The 20890-nt window shown below is 42.4% G+C and overlaps 3 protein-coding genes across 3 annotated transcripts in view; 2 read left to right on the top strand and 1 right to left on the bottom strand.

The window, feature by feature from the left end:
- Window positions 1-5880, top strand: part of PLPPR5 (phospholipid phosphatase related 5) — a 146701-nt gene extending 140821 nt beyond the window's left edge. Inside the window, exons 10-11 of the transcript XR_010366301.1 lie at window positions 3019-3282; window positions 5771-5880. The gene's annotated coding sequence lies outside the window, so the exon portion shown is untranslated. The remainder of the gene's footprint in view (window positions 1-3018; window positions 3283-5770) is intronic.
- The window catches only part of SNX7 (sorting nexin 7), a 28962-nt gene extending 20988 nt beyond the window's left edge, over window positions 1-7974 (bottom strand). The window contains exons 1-2 of the mRNA XM_064428151.1: window positions 7234-7974; window positions 1257-1439 (exon numbers count right to left, since the gene is read on the bottom strand). Coding sequence (XP_064284221.1) covers window positions 1257-1439; window positions 7234-7407 — 357 coding nt within the window. The 5' untranslated portion in view covers window positions 7408-7974. The remainder of the gene's footprint in view (window positions 1-1256; window positions 1440-7233) is intronic.
- Window positions 7975-10719: 2745 nt separating this feature from the next.
- Window positions 10720-20890, top strand: part of LOC135305512 (uncharacterized) — a 48622-nt gene continuing 38451 nt past the window's right edge. The window contains exons 1-8 of the mRNA XM_064429274.1: window positions 10720-10804; window positions 10923-10979; window positions 11068-11526; window positions 13039-13100; window positions 14209-14320; window positions 15822-15850; window positions 15950-16016; window positions 16123-16167. Coding sequence (XP_064285344.1) covers window positions 10720-10804; window positions 10923-10979; window positions 11068-11526; window positions 13039-13100; window positions 14209-14320; window positions 15822-15850; window positions 15950-16016; window positions 16123-16167 — 916 coding nt within the window. The remainder of the gene's footprint in view (window positions 10805-10922; window positions 10980-11067; window positions 11527-13038; window positions 13101-14208; window positions 14321-15821; window positions 15851-15949; window positions 16017-16122; window positions 16168-20890) is intronic.

Raw genomic sequence — 20890 nt, forward strand, 5'->3', positions numbered from 1 at the left:
TGTTAGAACTTGCCAACAAACCTTTAATGCCTACAAAAAGTGCTTATTATAGATTATAACATTGTCAGACCCTGAGATTTACTTTACCACTGCTCTGTCTTCTGGAGGCAAGCCTCAAAGAGCCCATGTTTTGATTAACTTGTGCTATTTAGCAGTCTTTGTTGCACAGAGATTTATAATGCAATGCAAGTAAATTCTAAAAACCTCAAAACATGGTTTTGTAATCCAAACATTTTTGAGGGTTGAATAAAAATTTTTCAAGGTATGTGGGAGGAATGCTGTTACTTTATCATCAATAACCAGCATTCCAAATTAAATATGATAAGAAAGGATAGAAGAGATAAAAAAAGTAAGACCAATCCAACTTACAGCCCCTTCATACTTGCCTGAAGAAAAAATGTTCTTTCGTGTACAGAAACAGGCATAAAGTGAAAATTATTGCTAGCAACATAAAGATAGCTCTCTTCCTACTCATTAAATATTTTATGAGGAATTTACATCTCTTCTTATTTAAAGATGAATAATTCTCATTTGAAAATATGCTTTTAAATGAATCTTTTAAAAAGAACTCAAAGGAAAATAATTTAACGGCAATTCTCAAAATGGAGCCTGCAGAATATTTACTGGTAATCTCAGAAGACCTGGCTGGTCTCACAAGGCTGATTTTCTTCCTTATTTCCTGCAAATAAGTTGCATTCAAGACAACTAAAAATACACTTAATTGTTTCCTCATACTACTTTTTCATTACAGAATTGTGTCAGTTTCCCCAGAAATCACATGCAACTGTACATGGGAAGCAAACATCCGTGTGTTAATGGATGCTGCAATTAGAAAAGAATGGAACTGAAAGTCTGTAGGAGGTAATGTTTATGCAAGACATAAGACTGGTAGCCTGTAAGTTATCCAAAAGTCATCAATACTTGTGCTAAAACAGTGTCTTCAAAGTGGATCAGTCCTTTGGCTGTTTCCTGTTCCTGCTGAAGATCACAACAGAAAATGTTATTGCTTCACAGCACTCATTTTGCCATTGAAGAATTATTAACTACTTTCTCAACATAAAAAATCTAAGCACGTGTGTATGCAGACTCACGCTGAATTTTTTTCCATTACATAGTGCAGTTTCATGCAGTCTTAGTTGTTTATAACTCATGGCAAAATTAAAGCTGAAATTTAGCAATATGCCAGAGAAAGGTGTGCAAGAAGAGTGAAAAAGTCAATTGTTATCAAAGTAAGCCATTAATCCATGAATACTTACCTTTGTGACCACTCTGTATGTGATAAACGTTTCAATGGCTGTAATGTGGCTTTCAGGATCATCGACTGTAATGAAGAGATCTCTTAATTCTGGCTCATCTTCAAACTTATACTGGTTTATCATTGATGAGGGGGATATTGGCACTGAAGGACTGAATGAGTTTACCTCAGTCAGAGATGTATCCTACAGATAAGACATGAGGACATCCATATCAACAATCTTTGCATACAAACACGTCTCTGACACTAAAATGGCAAGCTTTAAAATAATCTGACAGAACAGATAAAACTCAGAGCAAATGAAATAATTATGTAGTACATAGCAAATCTATTATCCTTTTCAGTATTTGCTTTGGTGAGGATGTAAGAAATGAGATTTATTCTAAAATGGATGAAAGAACAGAATACTACCATTTGAGAAGAATGTTTTGCATACCTAGAAAGAGAACTTACCTATGAATAGTATAATTAGTTATGAACCAAGCACCCATTAATTGTGTAGGGTACTTACCAGTTTTATTAAAATTGTTAGAAGCCAGTTACTGAGGCGGGCTCAGTATGATGTTTGAATTATCTCTAATTACCTGAACAGGATGGATGAAAAAATGATGATTCAAAAACAATGCAAAATCTAAATCAGAATTTTTACTGGAATTGGATATTTCAGTTTGAGTTTATTTTAAAATAAAATTTGAAATGGAAAACAATTAAAGGTACATAAATTAATCTTTTTTTTTTTCCTTAAGGAAAATAGTAAGTAAGGATGCAGTACAAATTTGCTGCTTAATTTCTAAAAAAAAAAGTCAAACCACAGTTTTGCTGAAGTGAAAAACCTCTTTTTGAGGTTTTTCACTGACCACTGACCACTGACCACTTCCACACAACTCAATAAGAATATGTCCCCATAGCAGCTGCTTCTGCTAGTGTATTCAATGGCACTCACTCATCTGCTGAGAAATGAAGTGGAAATTGGAAATGGGCCAGAAATCTCATTTTCTTCCTTACATACAAATCTGGGTGAGATCTACTCATCTAGAATCTTGAAGGATACAGTTACCATGAAAATAAATTGAATTCACTAACTTCATAAAAGAGCATAACTAATTAATAAATCATTAGAGATAACAGAGAAATGGGAATAAATCATTATATTTTAAATATCAAATACTGTATGAGCCTTAATATATGTAATGCAAATAATTATTTTCATAACAAACTTTAAAATTAACCTATTTTCTAGAAGTTTTCTAAAAAGGTTGTTAGACTACGGTGACTATGAGTGGCAAAGAGTTGCCCTCTCCAGTGCCTTGTAAACTATGGAGGAAAGAGAACAGGGATGTAGTTAAAGAGACAACTGCTCAAATGTTAGGACTGGAATAGTGCAAGTCCACACTAACTGGAGTCACGGCATCATCCCAAGGCTGATCTCACAGGAATGAAGGGAACCCCGCTTTAGTGCTGCTGAACTGTGTCAGAGTTGCTTTTTATCCTTTGAATTCAACTGGATCAAAACTTTCTCTGGAAAGAAACACCTTATCTTGTTCTTTTTCTTTGGATTTATCAATGTACTCCCACAAATATGGAAGAGACTTTTATACCAGGAATTATGCCCAGAAAGTGCTTCTGTACTAGTTCTCCTCCCATCACTTACATGCAGTTCTTTGAACAGGGAGACAAAAGCAACACAGGAGACTGAAGACAACACTTTAAATATTACACAGCGGCTTCCTTGTATGCCTGTCAGTCATTTTACTTTTTCTCAGTGTGTTTCTACAGGAGTTCTGTACAGCCAGCACTATTCTGAGTCGTGCAGAAGAAGCAGAGCTGCTCCCAGAGCCTGCTAGCACTGGCTGCCCGTAGTCTAGATGAAGAATGAGGACTGCTAGCTCAGAGCAGCCCATGCAATTCAAAGTGCTGAGGCAATGGGAAATTTCTAGGGAAAGAAAAATGGATGTGAGCATGTAAAGGACTTGAATGGCCATATAATTTGAGGAATAATGACTCTGCAGAGCCTAAATTGGATCAAGGTAAATGTGTTTCATATTTTCTCATTTTACATGGAGCATTAATGTCTTAATGTTTCCTTCCTTCTTCTAGGTTGCTACTAAAAATTGCTCTATTCATGCAGGTGTCTGAAAGTATATGTTCATGTGGAAGGGCTTATGAATATGTAGTTTGAGAAACAAAATATGGGCAATAAAAACCCACAGAATAAGCAAGTCTTTTTTTTTTTTTAGTAGAACTCTAGTATTCACATGCACATGGATGAATACATGTGACTTTTAAAGAAGCATCTGTCTTTTATCCTCATGATAGTTCAGGTTTACTTCCAGTAATTCCTGAAGTTCATGTGACCTAAGCCTGATGTCATCACAGAAACACAGTTAAAAACCCATGATAATTTTCTATACAGCTGTAATTTTGTGGTTGGAACTATGTTTTTGTGTGCATACTGATGATGGCAGGAGTTCTGTAGCACAGGAAAAACAGACAGCTCTTGGGTTGTGTAACCTTCTTGCTCCTCATCCATGCAAAGAACATCAAGACCCTGTCCCAGGAAATGATGTCCTTTGCCACACTTCCCCCATCCTCACCTACCTGCAGTGCCCCTTCTCTTTCCTAGCCCCTTCACTCCTGACAGAGCAGCTGGCAGAGCTGTGAGTGCCAGTCCACACACAGGTTCATGCCTTTTGATTTACTGGCTAAGAGACCAAAGCAAGGGAAAATCAATGAGCTCCTCACAGCATGAGGGCCTTTTTCTGTGTCTCCTTTCTCTAACACTTGCAGACTGAGATAGTTACCCTATCTCAGTCTCACATTTGACTGCAACTAGTCAGTAACACTCCAAAATACTTAAGGGAAGAAAACACTCCTGCAGCCGGAGCAGCCTCAAAACAGGCTAGGCACAGAGCTGAGACTGCAGCTCTCTGGAGAGGACACTAAGCCTGGGGATTTGTCTAAACAGTGCTCCCTCCCAGAACACAGGTCCTTGCCCCAAGGTCACCTCTGTACTCCATCCATCCATCCATCCATCCATCCATCCATCCATCCATCCATCCATCCATCCATCCATCCATCCCTCCCTCCCTCCCTCCCTCCCTCCCAACAAGGATCCAGAGATTGCAGATCCTGAAGCAAGGATCCAAAAACAGGTCTTGAGATAAAGGACATGGGGCAGAGTATGTCTTACAAGTGAATAGCTTGGTTGTTGGAGCATTCTTCAAAGAGCAAAGAGATTCAGGACTCATTTATAAGTGCATTTTTTTGGCCAAGAAACTATTCTGTCTCAAATCCTTTATGAAGTTGAAGAAAAATCTTAAAGAAAAATTAGTTTCTATGCAATTCTGAAGTGGCGCATACATGTTTTTGAGAAATATCATTAAGTTTTCTGTAATCATGAAATGTAGACAACCACTGTGAAACAGAGTTTGAAAGCAGAGGTGCTAAAGATTTTAAGTATTAACCAAACTGCTGACAGCTTTGTCAATGCTACATATCAGTTATCAAGGAATGCAAAAGATAACTGAATGGGTATTTGTGATACAGGCAGTACTCTATACTTTGAAGCTTAGGAAGAAAGCAGGATGAAAACATTCCATCTGTCTGACTCACACTCAGCTCCCAGAATTTGTCTCTGCTGAAAAGAATTACAAACTTTTTCAGTGGCAGTGGAAACTAGGATAAAGTGAAACGCATATCACATTGTGAAATGCTTTATCAGAGCTGCTGAAGATGCTGGTCTGTAATATTTGAGATATGTCAGAGGATACCAGGTCAATGGTTTATAACACTATCAGGTTAAACGTCTATGGATTTTCATAAAATAAAAGCCCAGTGTTTACATTCTGAGTAATAACTCAGGGTATTGAGGTTGACAATTTTTAAGAATCTCATTTTTCACCATTTTGTTAGCTGGCACATTGCACTGCCTAGACTGAGAAAGATGAAGCTGACGAGAGTGGCAGGCAGCGAGCTCTGCATGGCTGCTGCCATCCCGCTTGGCCTGCAAAGGCTACCCCTTACAGACACTGCATGAGGAACCCCATCAGGACGCAATTTAAAACAAGGCAGTCCTGGAACACTATGTTATGGAAAAATTGGTTTTACAAAACTTAGTTCTAAGCTACATTTAACCTGTCAGATTCCTTTGAATATATGGAACACAAATAAATAGGATGTAAAGCCCAACCAACGTCACAGATTTTCATCAGCTCGAAAGATCAGATCCCAAATTGCACTTGAAAACAAACCACGGATTTCTGGTTGATATATAAAACCATATATAAGTGCAGGTATCCAAGTTTCGGAAGAAAAACTGTATTTTCATGTAATATGACAAATTTTCTTGTTTGCAGGAATAACTTATCATGTAGCATGCATTAATAGTAGTTAAGATTTCATATATGTAAAAAATATTTGGCATGAATCCAGGCAGAAATTTAAGGATCTCAATATTTGCTATAAAGTAGCAGTAACTTGTATGAACTCCACTTGTTTTTATTTTTTATTCCCAAGGATAATTGCTCTTGATAAGGAATCAGCATAAGCATCAATCCACTGTTGATAAGCAGATACCTTCATGCAGAACTGCCTGAACTTCACTCATAAAAGGAAATGGATGCAAAGTGAGTACAAACAACTAAAATTATATTTTAGCACTGCTTTTGCATGCAAGTTCAGGGAATCATTCCTCTTTTTAAGGCAAATCAGGACTGGTGCTTTCCAAGAAAATATAATTCAGCTCGACCCTAGTTATGCTTCAGAAAAATACAGGTAACTTGGTGAAATTTAGCCTAACTTCTTGCATGTTACAGACCATTAAATCACCTAAGAGTCCCTTCTGGCCTTAAAAGCCATGAGTTTCAAGAATTCTATTACAGTTTAAATACTAGCAATACATACATAAATTCTATTACAGAGTTTAAATACATAGCTTCTAAGAAGGAAGTCCTTATTCCAATAGTAGTATTCATTCATACCACAACACTGTTTCTCACCTACAAAAATATAAAAACCACACATTTACTGCCCATGACAATCTGTCCTACTGAATAGAAATACACTGTCACTTTTTCAAATTGGAACTGTAACTGCTATTTCTCTCCCATGGCACACACCCTGTCACAGCAGTTCACAAGTCTCAGATGGTGAACGACACCCTAGCACCATACACATAGCACCCTAGCTCTCTGCATGCACTAATATTTTAGATGCTGCCTGGATAAGGCAAATAGATCCATAACATGCCCTCTTCTTTAATTACTGAGGGGACAAGAGGTAAGTCTTGTCTTAACCTGTACAAAATCAGTACTAAATGAGAAACAATACACTAAATCCCTTCGTTGGTTTAATTAAAACCAGCACTATCAGCCAGAAGGGCACCCATGTACCTGGCTGTGCGCTGTCTGAAGGCAGACCCTGATACACTGTCAGTTCATTTTATTCCCTTCATCAAAATTCAGGTATTATCTTCTCAAATCTCCCATGTGAAGGTGTGAGATTTCATCTTTTAAAAGAAAACACGAACTGAAACTTGGAAACATGTATTTACACTCAAACACAACTGCAATTACTAAACACGACTGTTTATTTGATTTACAGATACATATGTGGCCCCTGACGAACACAAGTGACGATGAGGGTACAGCGAGTCCAGAGCAGACGGCACATTTCAGGTAGGCGCAGTCACGGCTCGCACTGCTGGTCCGCAGCACCGAGAAGTCACCCGGGGCTGCGGGCGCCGCCGAGCACTGCCCCTGTCGGCCCCGCGCCCTCGGGCACGTCCCGGAGCCCGGCGGCAGCGGGGAGCGAGGGGCGGGCGGGCAGAGGCCGCGCTCGCCGGCCGCGGCGGAGCCGTCCCTGCCGTCCCTCCCGTCCCGTCCCGTCCCGTCGCGCCACCCCGGCTCGCCCGGCGCCCGCTGGGGCAAAGTACCGGCGAGCCCGCCCGGCCGCCCTCGGTGCGAAGGGTGCTGCCGTACCTTGCTGAACACCTCCAGGTCGTCTTCCTCATCGTCCAGGGCCAGCACCTCAGCGGCGGCGAGCAGCGGCCCCTGGGCCGTGCCGAGGGCACCCGCAGGGAGCTGCGAGTCGGTCCCGGGCCGTTCCCCGCCGGCGGGGAGCGCCGGCCCCGGTACCCGGCCCTCTGTCTCCATCCTGCCCTGCGAGCGCGGGCGGCGGCCCCGCCACAGCCGCTCCCGCGGGACCGCGGTTGGCGGCTCCCCCGTCCGCCCCGTGCCGCGGCCGGCCCGAGGGCGCGCCCAGTGCGCAGGAGTGGAAGCGGCGGCAGGAGGGCCGCGCCGCCGGGCAGGGCTGGGAGGCAGCGGGGCCGGGAGGTGTCGAGCCTGCCGGCAGGCCCGGGCAGCGGGGACTGCGGCTGCGGCCTCTGCGGAGGCGGGACGGGGCGGCTCAACGCCCACAGGCGTGTTCGTGGCGGCGCGGGGGACCCGCCCGGGCTGCCGGGGGGACTGGGCGAGCCGCCCACAGGGCTGCGGCTGGCCGCGGCCGCTGGAAAGTGTGTGCCGTGTCTCGGTCCGGAGAGCTCCGTGCGCTGCCAGGCAACCGCCCGCTCTGCCCCGGGCAGCCCCCGGGCCGGGCAGGGGCGTACCCAGGCTCGCTTTCCTGCGCTCTCCGGCTTGGTCTTTCTTCCCTCGTGGCAGGCACTCAGGTGCCGCCGCCGGGACAGCAGGCAGAACCCACGCGTTGCTGCTTTGTCTCTTGCCTCTCGTGCAGCTTCTCTGAGCAGCCGCTCTGTCCCTCGTAGCTGGACCCCTTCGCCCTGGGGTCAGCAGTGTGTCCTGGTGCTGAGGCCAGGGACTCTTGGGCGTCAGAAATGTGCTCGTGAGAACAAAGTGACAGCACTTACATCAGAAAAGCAGCGGGGAGAGAGAAACCAAATATTTAAAAGCAGCAAAGCTGTCCTTTTTTTTTAAAAAAGTAAAACCATTGTGGGATTTGGAAGTTGCCAGTGCCGAACTGAAGTAATGGCCGGCGCTGCTGATTGCAGGAGCCGGGGCCGAGCAGGGAGGGGAAGGCAGCTCTGAGCTGCCCCGGCTGCAGCGCTTCCCTGGCAGCGGCCCTGTGCCGTGTGGAACGGGGCTCTCCAGGCGCCGCCTGAGATAGCTGAAGTCAACTTTGTTGTTAATGTAAATTTCAAGAGTCGTGGGCGGGTTCTGAAATTGGCAGATACAACATTGTCTTTGTGTATCTTGATTCCCTTGCTGTCAAATTAGAAAAGGCAAACCCCGTAATCAAACGAAAGTATTTTGAAAAGTATTCCTTCGTGAAACACTGCAGGCAGCTCATGAGGAAATACATTTGATATTTCACGGTTTTCGGCAAAAAAATCTAGTGAATCCCACCTCCATGGCTGCTGAGCGAGTATTCTGGTTGGGTGCTCCAGCAAACACCTTTAATAACTGAGGATCCCCTGTGCCAGAGCACCCTTGTGTTTCTTGAATATTGGCAGATACGCTGGGATGTCTCAGAGGCAACCAAAATTTCTGTGTCTCTGTCAGTTAGCATAGCCAACTGTATTTAAAAAGTGAATCAGTGCAGGTTTATTATAATATCTTGGTGTTTCTTTAGCAAATCCTGTTGGAATCAATGTTGGTGCAAGCACCTGACTGCTTTATTAACTGTTGCCCTTCCACTTGCTGCTATTGAGGATCATGACTATTGGTGGTTAATTATATGTTGTAGAAAATAGTGTTCTAATCTCCTAATCATCTTTCTAATCATTCCGTTTTACTCAGTATCCTTTTGTGTAATAAGAAGAGGTCAAGAGGACATAATGAAGTATCTTTTCTGTTCCATCAACTGTTTCCTGTCACACAATATGGCAATATGTGTGACAATGTCTTCACAGGTATTCCTAAATATTTCTGTATGTTTGGCTTCATTGAAGTTGCCCACCTGGCATCTCACCATCAATTCAAATTGTATTGCCAAGGGCTGTTGAGCTGATGCATAGGTGAATTCCTCAGATTACCAGGAATCTGTTTCTGTCCCCTTCCTTTGGTTAGCAGCAAATTTTTGCAAATAAAAACTGTTAACTTGTTTTTAAAGAATATGACTCCTAGATACAAACCCATGTTATTTTGTTTGGCTATACCTTTTATTTTTCTGCCAAAAAACTTCCTTTAAATTTCCTCTACCTTTATATCAGATTCGTGGTGCAGAGAACTGAAAAAAGGAAAAAGGTAGAGAATACTGATTTTCAACATCTTCAGCTAGAGTCATGTTTTACAATGTTCTCATTTAAATTATGAATTAAAATTAATAAATTATGAGAAAATGTGATATGACATGCACACCTATGCAGAATAGTGCCTTGAGACTTTCAAACTGCTTTTGAATCCCATCAATTAAAACTATGTAATAGTGAGTAGAGAGAGGCTGGATTTTCATAATTTCTTAGACCTCCAAAGGCCGTGCAGATGATCTCTTCCAGAAGTATTTGCTGCTCATGTCTCTGCTTATATACTGCTCTCCCTCAGCAGTAGCCCACATATGCAGATGAAGTGAGAATGCACAGACTTTGCAATGGGTGAAGTGCTCCTGTTCTTCACCAGTCCTACTGCTGCTTCATGAGTGAAGCGCATTAAAACTACCCAGGAATAAATCCATCTTCCACAGGGTGAGAGGTAAACCAGGGTCTATGATATCCATCCCTTGCTGCACACAGGCAAGAATATAATCAGGGCAATAAAATGGCCTACAGCTTTTACCGCTGTAAATTTTCTACTTCTATTGAAATCAGTGGAGCTGGGAAAATTTATCTTAGGTCAGGGATTTGTACCAGCAGTTTCTAGGCATGATTCTTCTTTGCTTGTAACTGGTGTTTCCAGTCACAGCTATGCAAACCTTTCCATTCTGCACTGGTTGTACTTTATGCCTACTATTTTCAATTACTGCTTACCTTTTCATCCTGCAGCTACCAGACTGTGAAAAAGTTTTAGTTGTGTGTATATATCATGGCCTAAAAGGCCTAGGCCTTTTAGGGCAGGGTAGTTGCCAGCCTTTAATATTACAAGTCTTAAGTGACTGTAAACAACCTTGTGGCTTTCTGAGTGTGCCATGGGTGTTAGGGAAACTTCCCAGTCTGGCGGTTCGCAGAGCTCTGACAGTCCCACAGCCCAAAGGTGTCTCAGGGCCAAAGGCTCCCTGCACGCCGGGCGGCTCCGCTGAGGTGAGGGTGCCTCGCTCGAGCACATCTCCCCGCACCGCGACTCTCACACGGTCACACCAGGCTTCCTGACCGGCTCGATCCCGCTTTCCCATAGCAGTCTCAGATACCTCGTTCCATAAAGCAGTTTATTCCTGTGCAGTAGCACAGAAACAGCTCGAGCTGGTGCCCCTGAGGAGAGCACCTACATAAAGAACCTCTGGGCTTCTGCAGCCTCACAGGGGCCCCCTGAGCCAGTCTCGCTCTTCCGCCCGAGCCTTGGGCTCTTGTCCCACTCTCCATGTTCAAGGACTTCGCTGGCGTCACCGGTCTTCATCTCCTTTGTTACCCAAAGAGGCAATTCCAGGCTCCTGCTGTGTCTCCCAGTCTGTTCGCCTGACTAGCATCACCCATCTTCGCGCCCTTGGATATCCCCAAGGTTGGCAGCTCACGGCCTCTTATTCGGGCTCCCACCCGAAGCTTAACCTAGATTTCAATCGCCAGCTTGCGATCCCAGCTACCTGGACCGGACGTATTCCTCAGCACGTATTCCTCAGGCACGTGAGTAGATGATGTCCGAAGCTCTGCTCCATCCCCTTTCCTCTTGCATTAATCCTTGCTGTCTGTTCTTGTCACCCATTCACCCAAGCCCGACAGCGGCACCCACGCAGCACGGAGTGCCCCGGGACACTAGTTCCATGCGGGAACTCCTCCGTCCCTGACTCCCCGCCTCCCGCGGCCGCAGCTGCGCGGAGCTGGCCGTGCGCGGGGCGGCGGGACGGGGCTGCCGCGGGCCGCGCTGGGGCTGCCGCCGCCCCCGAGGTTCGCCCCGCAGGAGCCGCATCGAGTCGAGCTCGCTGCCGGGCTCCACTCCCCTGTTCCTGCCTGAGGCACGATACAGCCCGCCGGTGCTTCCCGCCGTCGCTCTCCTTAGACGGGACTGTGCCGGCGTTCCTGCTGCGGGATGAAGAGGATCTTCGGGTTCGGGAGGAGGAGGAAGGAACAGCCGCCGCCCGGCAGCGGCTCCCTTCCCTGCTCCGCCGGTGCCTACGAGCTTCGGCAGAAGGACCTGGGCAAGCTACACCGCGTGGCCGCCAGCGGCGACCTGGTGCGGCAGGGACTGAGGACGGGACAGGGACAGGGACAGGGACAGGATCGACGGGCGGGACAAGGCGGAGCGCTCTCGGGAGCCCCAGGTGCAGCTGTGGGAGCCCCAGGTGCAGCTGTGGGAGCCCCAGGTGCTGCTGTGGGAGCCCCAGGTGCAGCTGTGGGAGCCCCGGGCGCTCCCCGGCAGGAGCCGACCGGCAGGAGTGGGAGTGCGGCGCCGCAGCCCAGCGCAGCCCTTGGCTTGGGCTGCCAAACACCCCTTGGACCCAGCCAGCCGTCGCCTTACCGTTTTTGACCCGGCCTCCTCAGTACCCTCATTCCCGGACTCCTGTGTCCTTGCCCAGGAGGTCAGGGGTGGAGGCGAGCTCTTAGCCTGGCAGAGGAGACTTGCAAGAGGAGCCTTGTGGCCATTCTCCATCTAGCCAGGGTTTGAGGTCTGAGTGTAATCACCCCATCTTTATGCACCTCTGAGGGCTCTGCGTGAAGTTCAGGAGTTGAGCCCAAAGGATGCGCTGCCTCAGCTGGGAGCAACTTAAAGAAAGTTGGACACTGCAGTTAGGAAGGATTTATAATGCAAAATAAACATGTTGTGTATTGATGTTGCCTTTTTTGAGTGTGATGTGGCAGCCTAAGCCATAGTGTGGTTTTAAGTGGCAGTCAGTTTTTTGCTCTGATGCTTTGGTACAGCTGATCAGCACCTTGGACTGGAATATCTGGTCAGTGACTTGCAGGAGAAGCTGTGTGGGGGTTAGAGTCAAGCACAGCAAGCACTTAACAGTTCTACTTTAAGGAGAAGCCCTGGGCTGCAGCATAGTTCCTGCAGCATAGATCTGTCAATTTTTCCTAATGGAGTAGCTTAAAATAGAAATACGATAGTAAAATCTGGCTAGTAACCCCCTGAGACTGAACCTTAAAATTGTCTTAAAATTGTAGGGAAGCGGTTTGAATTTTAATACCCCTCCCCAAGACAGAAATGGCATTTGTGTGTTCGGGTTAAGTGTTTGAGGTGTGAGCCTCTATTTTTAAATGGCAGTGCTTAGGTGTGTAGCTTCTGGGAAGGGGCTGGGTAACAACTTTGTCAGGGAAGATCTTTCCTAGTAGCACAACAAAGGGGGGATTGTTTCTTGGTGACTTTGTGCATTGTGTAACCTTTGTGAGGAGGTTTTGGATAGTGTTTCTGTGGTACCCCCGGTACAGTGGAAAGTCATGGCAAATGCCAAATTTTGGAGCTGCAGGCTGGAGAGACCTTAACTCTGTATGCAGCAGAACTGCAGGATACTTCAGTATCTTCCTGAATGTTACCCAAGCATGTTGGGTATTGCCTGTAGCTTTATTAGCTGTTGTGCATCTTCTGATAGAAAGGAAGAAAAGGGAGCAAAAGGAGATAACATGATGTGTCTGGGTGAGAAGAAATACTTGAATAAAACTTGCTTCTTAGTTTGTCCTCATCAATGAAGCCTGTGTGTTTGGATGTACAAACACTCAAGCATCTCACTTCTTACCTTATTTGTAGATGCCTTTCTAACAGTGGGAGCAGAGCAAGAGGAAGATGCTGAATCTCCCTGGGATTCCGAGGTACTTATTGTGAAGGACACAAGGGTTTCCACTGCAGGAAGTAGAAGTAAGATCCAGAATCACTTGAGAGCTTCCTTTTCATTTGGACACTACTGTTGATAAGGCTTATTTCCTCTTTTCTTCCTTTTGCTGTATGTTTGTAACTGGGGGCCCTTGAAATAATTCTGCTCTAGGCCAGCTGCTCGTTTAGGTTTGGGATGAAGTTAGGTTGAGCTAATTGCTTGGGTCACAGCAGCTGGCTGAGTTTGGTTTCTAGTATAGTCCTGAAACAATGAAGTTCCTTGCTGCTTAAAATATTCTTACCTTTTCACAGAGGCTGGCAGGATTGTTGCTTTTTCACCATGCCGCCCAAGTCTGACCTGGTTAGCTGTTGCCCTTGGGGTCTGCAAGCTCCATGGCTAGCTGCTTCTGAACAGATCCTCTCTACCTTTTGCAGGTGTACTCTGGTCCTCTTTAAAATTATGTTCAGCAGAGGCACTGCACATGCTGGCCTTGTTTGCCTTTTTCATTCTTTCTGTCCATGGCAATCAGCAAGGTCTGTAGCTAAGTCCCTCTGGTTCTTCTTTGGAGAAAAATGGACTCTTCCCGTCCCTTTCTTAAAAATACAAGGCTCAAACATTGTTAGTTTCAATGTAATTTTAAGCTCTGCCTTGCTAATCTTTGCTCAATCCAAAGGCTCTTGCAGTTGGGAGCAGCACTGTGTTCATTCACTACCACAGGATATATGGATATATGCCATGGGAGTGTCCATACCAACTTGAATGTCATATACAAGTTCAGTACAAATGCTGGACCACTGCAGACATGTGGCTGTTGGTTCACAACTTGTATCTTGAGTTACCATGTCAATTCTTCTTTGTGGTTGTCCAGGTTTGTCAGCATGGCAGAATAGTGGTATGAATTTTTTGCTTAAGATCTGAAAACAAACACAATTGCTGTGATTTTCCAGTATACTGTGTTTTGATGGATTCTTGCCAAGGGCCTTAAAAAACATTTTTGTGTCTAGAATATACTTGATACCGTGCAACATGAATTGGTTTAGCAAGACCTTTTTGTACAGCAATTAGTTGAAAATGCATTTGTACCAATTCTTATTCATGTGTTTTAGGTTACACAGGCGGATTCTGAAATGTCAAGAAAATTGCCATGTGGTGTGCTGCTCCCAGCTGCAGAGAGACATGGAGCATGCTCCCAGTTTGTTTCAGGGGAAAGTGACAATGGTAACTTCCTGGTGGGCTAATGTTTGTCTGTAAGCATTAATAAGCTAAAGTAAACTTTTATCAGTGTCTGTCTTAGAAATGCTGTCACGCTATGAGTGCGAACCGTACCAATGAAGTGCTTATTGTTTGTTAACTAATGCCAGTAATCACAGCACTTGCTGGCCAGTTTGGAAACTAAATTATTTGCATCATTTGTGTTCTTCCAGTGAGTATCTAGTTTTTTTGATTCAGGTTCTTGTTTCATAGTGATGACAGTGTATGTCTATTAGGACTGACCTTTCTCAACATTTAACATTCTTAGATGATAATGCAGCAGAAGACAGCTATGATCTGGCTTAGCATTTTTGTCGCCCTTAGCTTAACCTTTGATGGCTTTTTGATAGCTTATGTTGTGCTTTGCCCAGGAGCTAAAGTAGGACTAAAAGTACAGGGATTTTTGCTGAAGATTTCTGCCTATAGTTTGTGACACTGTCTCTTGAGTGTCTTGAGTAAAACTTTACAAGATTCCAGGAGTTTCAAATGTAGTTGTTAACTATTTGTCACAGAATTCTGCTTAGACAAGAATTCTACTAAGACAAGTTTAGGATCAGTGTGAAAAGATGGTAAAAGGTGGTTATGGTAATCTTTCTAAGGTCTTTTCACACTGCTGGAGCACCAGGTTTACTGAAATTGAATACTGTTTGTTTTTTAATGCTAGTTTGGTTTTTTTAATATAAAATATAGAGAATTTTATTTAAATATAAAATTCTTGCCATGGGGCCATTCTTAATAATTCTAAGTATTCTTTCATATACTTCTTTAGTGAGAGGACTCAAACCATAACATGACTTAAGCAGAGGATTTGAGAAGTATAGGTGGGATTGTGTGGGTTTGGAAATGATTTAATGTTGGACAAAATTTAAAAAAATATTTGGAACTATATTATAAATGTAGATTAAAACCAGACAACATTTGTTTCTGTTGTTCCCCCACAGTAATCTGATGAACACTGCCTTGATTTTACCTTGTTAGACATGTATGAGGTTTCACTGTCTGCACCCATGCTTTCTTAGTCCCATCAATGGAAAAGAAAATGCTTCTCAATATTAAGCACTTGCAGAATAATCACAGTCATAGTGCTGTTTTATCATCATTCCTTGCAGCAGACCAGCTTTGGCTTTTGAAATAATACTTTTAGAATGCAGGATTCAGCTCCTCAAAAGGACTAAATATTTTAATCTTGTTCTGTTAATAAGCATGACCTTACTGCTTCACCTGTATTGTCCTAGTTCTGTGATAATCATATTTTAAATCCAGGTTGTATGATGGGAATATGCATTGTTCTTTTCTTGTATACTAAGACACATATTGCATGATGGGGTGAATGGAATTCAGTATTGTACTCTTGGTGAAATAATGCTTGTGACTAATACTTAGTTGTAGAAACTGTTGATGTTGAATGGAGTAAAACGTATCCACAATTTTCAAAAATAACATTTCCCAAAATATTTTTCACTTCCAGGCCTTTTGGAGAAACCCAACAAAACACAGGTAAGTATTAGTTCATGTAGACTGGCTACTTATTCCACTCATTAAATAGTTTGCAGTTACTTTGAATTTGGTGTTTTATCATTGAATTGTCTTTCATAGCTGAAGACTCCCATATCTGCTTTGGAAATTAATGAGATGTCTCCTGAAAACAAGCAGCAGAAATCAGGTACATTTGCCTTAAGTGGTTCTCAATTTAGCTTCATAATCTTTTACGAGTATTTAATAAAGCATCTGTTTTATTTAATTTATTTATTTATTTATCTGTTTTGCAGATTTGTTGCAGGAATTTGATTTAGAAGATGTTGAGGATATTGAAGGTATTCATGACCATCTCTTTGTCATGTTCTTTCATGGACAGGCATATTGTAATTACAAATCTTTTCTTAATTTTAAATTAATGGTTCTAACAAGGTGTTCTGGAAGCAGAAGGACTACTGAAATATGCACCTCTACAGTCCACCCTTCCATGTTGCCTTCCTCCAACATACATGTTGTCATCTCCCCTTTTCAGGCAGTCCTGAAGATGGAGGAACATTGATGCCTTGTGTCTTTCCTGCCTTTTCCCTTGTTCTCTGCCAGTTACACAGAAATTTCAAGATTGATTAAACACTATGTGGAATAGATCTTATGGGCTCCAAAGGTCCTAAAATCTTACTTGAAGACTGAGACTTCAAACTCAACATAGCTGCTTTTGAAAACTTCTCTGATAGGCAAGACTAAGTGGGAGTTTGGGTTGCTTTTGATTACAGGAGTCTTGATAGTGATAACTTAGGATACCCTCTGCAGTAATTTCTGTGGTGCTACCTGCAAATGTCCCTTGACCCCCAGCACATCTGTCTGGTTTTAGTGCTGGCTGGACCCTTCATCTGCACCAGCAAATGGTACTGGGATATCTAAAAGCATGACTAAAGTCTAAAGCTCCTCTTGTTGAAAAACAAGGAAAAGAGGAAAATGCCTGTGTTCCTTGTAGAACATTACCCTTAGATAATGTTGCACCCTGGGCTGGGTGCTGCTCACCTCCAGGTGCTGCAAGGGCCATGCTGGGGCTCCTTGTGCCACAGGTGCTTCTCGGCTGGTGTTAAATCTCCAGCTCTTCCTACCTCTGGGTCTTTTACGGCTCCTCTCCTGTGTCATCACTGCTCCTGTTCCCTCTGATTACTGTCAGGTACCAAAGACTGATGAAAAGTGACTATTGCAATATAAATTTTCTACTCTGTCTTTTGTCCATCAGTGAGAAGTATAGCTAGTTTGTTTTCTGACTTCATCTATAGCTGATAGCATATAGTTTCCAGTGACTTTGCCCTTATTTCCACATGTTCTGCTAGAGGCCTGCAGGTTTTCTGAATAGAATAAGTACCTACAACCTGTATAATGCCCAAGTTTTTAATATGTCTATTTAAATTCAGATTATATGCTTGTGAGGCAATAACAAAATAGAACTCATCAAGGACCACAACTTCAGACAATACACATCAGAGATGATAAATAAAGGACAGCCAGTCAAAGAAAGTATAAGATTGATGTACTGTAGGCTTGAATATTAAGGCTGCTGTCTGAATCATACTAATTTTCTAAAGTTTTACCATGATCTTGGTTTTTTTATTTCTGTATGAGAGAAATATTACAAGATACTTTAATTGGATTTTTTTGTATTATAACTTTTTATTAGCTCATTAATCAAGCTTAAGAAGACATATTTTTAGATTCCTTGCTGGCAGTGCTTATCTTTCTGTGCTTTATATTTAAGTATCAATCTATAAGAAAAAGGTATTCATTGTCCTTCACTCTAGAAAAATATGCATAGCATTTAACAGTCATTTGGAGATTTAATCTCAAAAGAACCCACGCTAAAAAAAAATAGGAGACTGCTCTGTGATTACTTTCATTTGTCCTCCCCACCCTCTACACCAGTTGTCCCTAATTTCTATTGAAAGGGCTGAGTAAGCAAATGCAGCTTCAGAGTACCTTCCCACCCATGCTGGGTCCCAGGGGGTTGCCAGCCCCTCTCCCCTACATTGTTTAGCAAAAAGAGCATTTTACAGACTCAGGAATTTGTGCTCATTTCCTGCTGTAGGACCAGAGATGACTTAAAATAGTTGACTAATTGTTCTATTCAAAGATACTGCAGATAGTGTAAATACAGAGCTACACTTAGCAAAGGGGATTTGCAGGTGTCTCTTGTACTTTTATTTCAGAAGTGCATTGCTGTAGGTCTTGGTTTTTCTTCATTTCCATGTGTGTATATTCACAGGCTCCATGTTTCTTGGGCACCAGGGATTTACATGTTTTACTGCAGATAACCTTCCCTGAACCTGTGGAATGAGATCTTGGCAATAATTAAGTCAATATATTGGATGTTGTAGCATGAATATTGTTGCCCCACTTATTTAAAGAGATAGGTATTGCACTGAAACTATATTTGACAATATTTTGCTAAATAAATTGTAACATTTTGCAAAATATGGTTTTTTTTCTAAATTCCTATGCAATTCTCATGAAATATTCTAGCTTCCCAAGCCCTCCTACTCAGGAGCACTGAGTGGAATATTCTCATATGCTGGGGTTGAGCTGCAGTCGCCTCCAAATTTTATTTATTCACTTAAGCCCAAAAAGCTATTTTGTATTACAAAAACGTCAATTTATTCCTACTTGCATTTTCTCTTTTTCTTTGGTAAGAGTGTTGATCTTAGCTAGTAATCCCTTCCAGAGTTGCTTTTCCTTGAACAAATTAAATTTACAAACACCGAAGCAGAACCAAGCTATTCCTTTGCTCTTATGTGCAAGCTGCATGTGATCCCTTTAGGCCACAATACCACGTTGAATACTTAATGTTGACTTGTCAAGTTTCACCAACTGCACAGTGATATGGACAGGATTAAATCTTGTTTTATTTCACCATCTCCCTAGCCAGGCAGCAGCGGGGCATGGAGGGCTCATGGTGTTTTACTCTGTTCCACCACTGCAGTGCAAATAAGCGTGTTAGTGAATCTGCTGACATTCAGCACCCTGACACAAATGAGAACGTTTTTCTAGGTCTGAAATGGATTGTCAAGTAGCATTCTTGTCAGGGTTGTGTAGTGCATAAGCGGAAGTCATTATGTTTACACCCAGAAGATATTTTGATGGTGAATTAAGGGCTGACCTTCATATCATACCATTTATTAGAGCAAGCTTTTTAGTAAGCTCCGTTTAATGGCTTAGAATAAGGTTAACTATTTATGTTCCATGCCTGAACTCACAAGGAACTTGGAACATTAAAACTCTCTACTTGTGAGCTGCTTAGGTTTTCAGCTGCCTCTTGTTTTGTGGTTGAAAGGTAATTGTTAAGTTCTTGTGTTATTTTTGTTGTGGTTAATTTAAATTTGGAAGATTCTTTAATTGGAATATTGTAAAATGATTCATCTGTCAGATGGTGGATATCCTGCAAGCTTATTTTTTTCGGAGACTATCAGACTGTTTTTCCTTTCTGACTGCCCAAAGGAAATTACAATGTAGTGTACTCATAATCATGTTATCTCTTTTATAGCTGCAGATGATTTTTATGGCATTGCAGCTGTACAAACCCCTGATCAATATCTGGAGATGTGCTATCCTTTTAAGTTATGTTACTGCCAAATTTTAGACATGAAAATATTCCAGGTGAAGCACTACTTGGTCTCATATATTTTACAATATCTAAAACCCGTTTTCAAGCTTCATTAGATATGAAAGCATCATTTTTTGGGGGGTGAGAGGATGTAATACTTTGCATTGTTGTGAAATAGAGTCTATCTGTTCTAATATAGCATTGTCTTTTCTGCTGAAAAAAATGGTTTCTTGTTTTTAAATAAGTGCTGCTGTCCTAGTTTTTTGAGGAACTGTATATTTAGCAATCCGTACTGTATAGCATGAAATACTAGAGTATCTCCTCGTCAGAAAGTATGCAAAATATTCATACATTAAATGCATATCAAGGCCTATTGAATTCATTTGATACAGGAGTTGGAGTTCTCTCTGGTTTTAATTTTTCTCATGCCTAGTTTGGAACTCTAGGTAAAGAGAAATAGATTTATACTGGACCTCAGTTTTTCTGTTTATCAATGACCAGGTGTAGTCCTGCTTGTTAAATAAATCCAAAAAAAGTGACAATGGTTGATATGAATGTTATTTCTTTATTAGTGTCTTTTTATAATCCATTTCAATTGAAGAATTGTGTATTTCAGCTGGTACAGTGTAATGGCTCTGAAAGCACTGTGCAAACTGGTGATCATTTTTTGACCTTTAGGCAGAGGGTTTGCCACCATTTCAAGGTTAATTAGCCTTTACAGAATTACTTTATAGATTTAGCAATCTCTAATGTTTAGACATGCTTTCAGTGACCCTCAAAACTTTTTACTAGGGGAGCCTAAGTATGTTTGTAGTAGGTGAAAGTGTTTAAACCAATATAGAAGATGCATTGTGGTTGAATTAACACTCCATACTCATGATGTTTTAATCGATTTTTTTTTAGATAGCAAATTTTTGTCTTTTGCCTTAGTTTATTACTACCAGGATGACTACTAACAAAGTTTTATATAAGAGATTTTTTTTTAGTCCTCAAATTCACATCTGAACTATTGACATAAAATTTCAAACAGCATGCAACCTAATTAACAATTTAGTACTAATTGATAGAAAGTGACATGTGTATAGGTATTTATAAAACACGTAGAAAATTCGTATTGCAGCTACACTGCTGGAGAATCTCTCCCTTCTATCTGAACTCTTCCATAAAACTCTATAGTATAATACTAATTGTAAAGGACAGTGACTCAAGGTCATTCTTGCTAAAAGCTTCCACTTTTTGTTCTACAAAGATCAGAAAATTTTTAAAAAGCCCCATCATCATAATGCCGAAATGAAAGTATGGTCATGTTACTAGATTATGACCCAGAGGAAAGAATGTGAACAGCATGGCTGCAGAGAGGAATTTCAAGTGATGTATGTGAAGCTGCCAAAATGAGAATTGCAGCTGAAGGAAGTGAGCCAGCAGTCTAACTACAATCAATATCCAGGTTAAGT

This window comes from Passer domesticus, chromosome 7, assembly GCF_036417665.1.
Source record: "Passer domesticus isolate bPasDom1 chromosome 7, bPasDom1.hap1, whole genome shotgun sequence".
Classification (NCBI taxonomy): Eukaryota; Metazoa; Chordata; class Aves; order Passeriformes; family Passeridae; genus Passer; species Passer domesticus.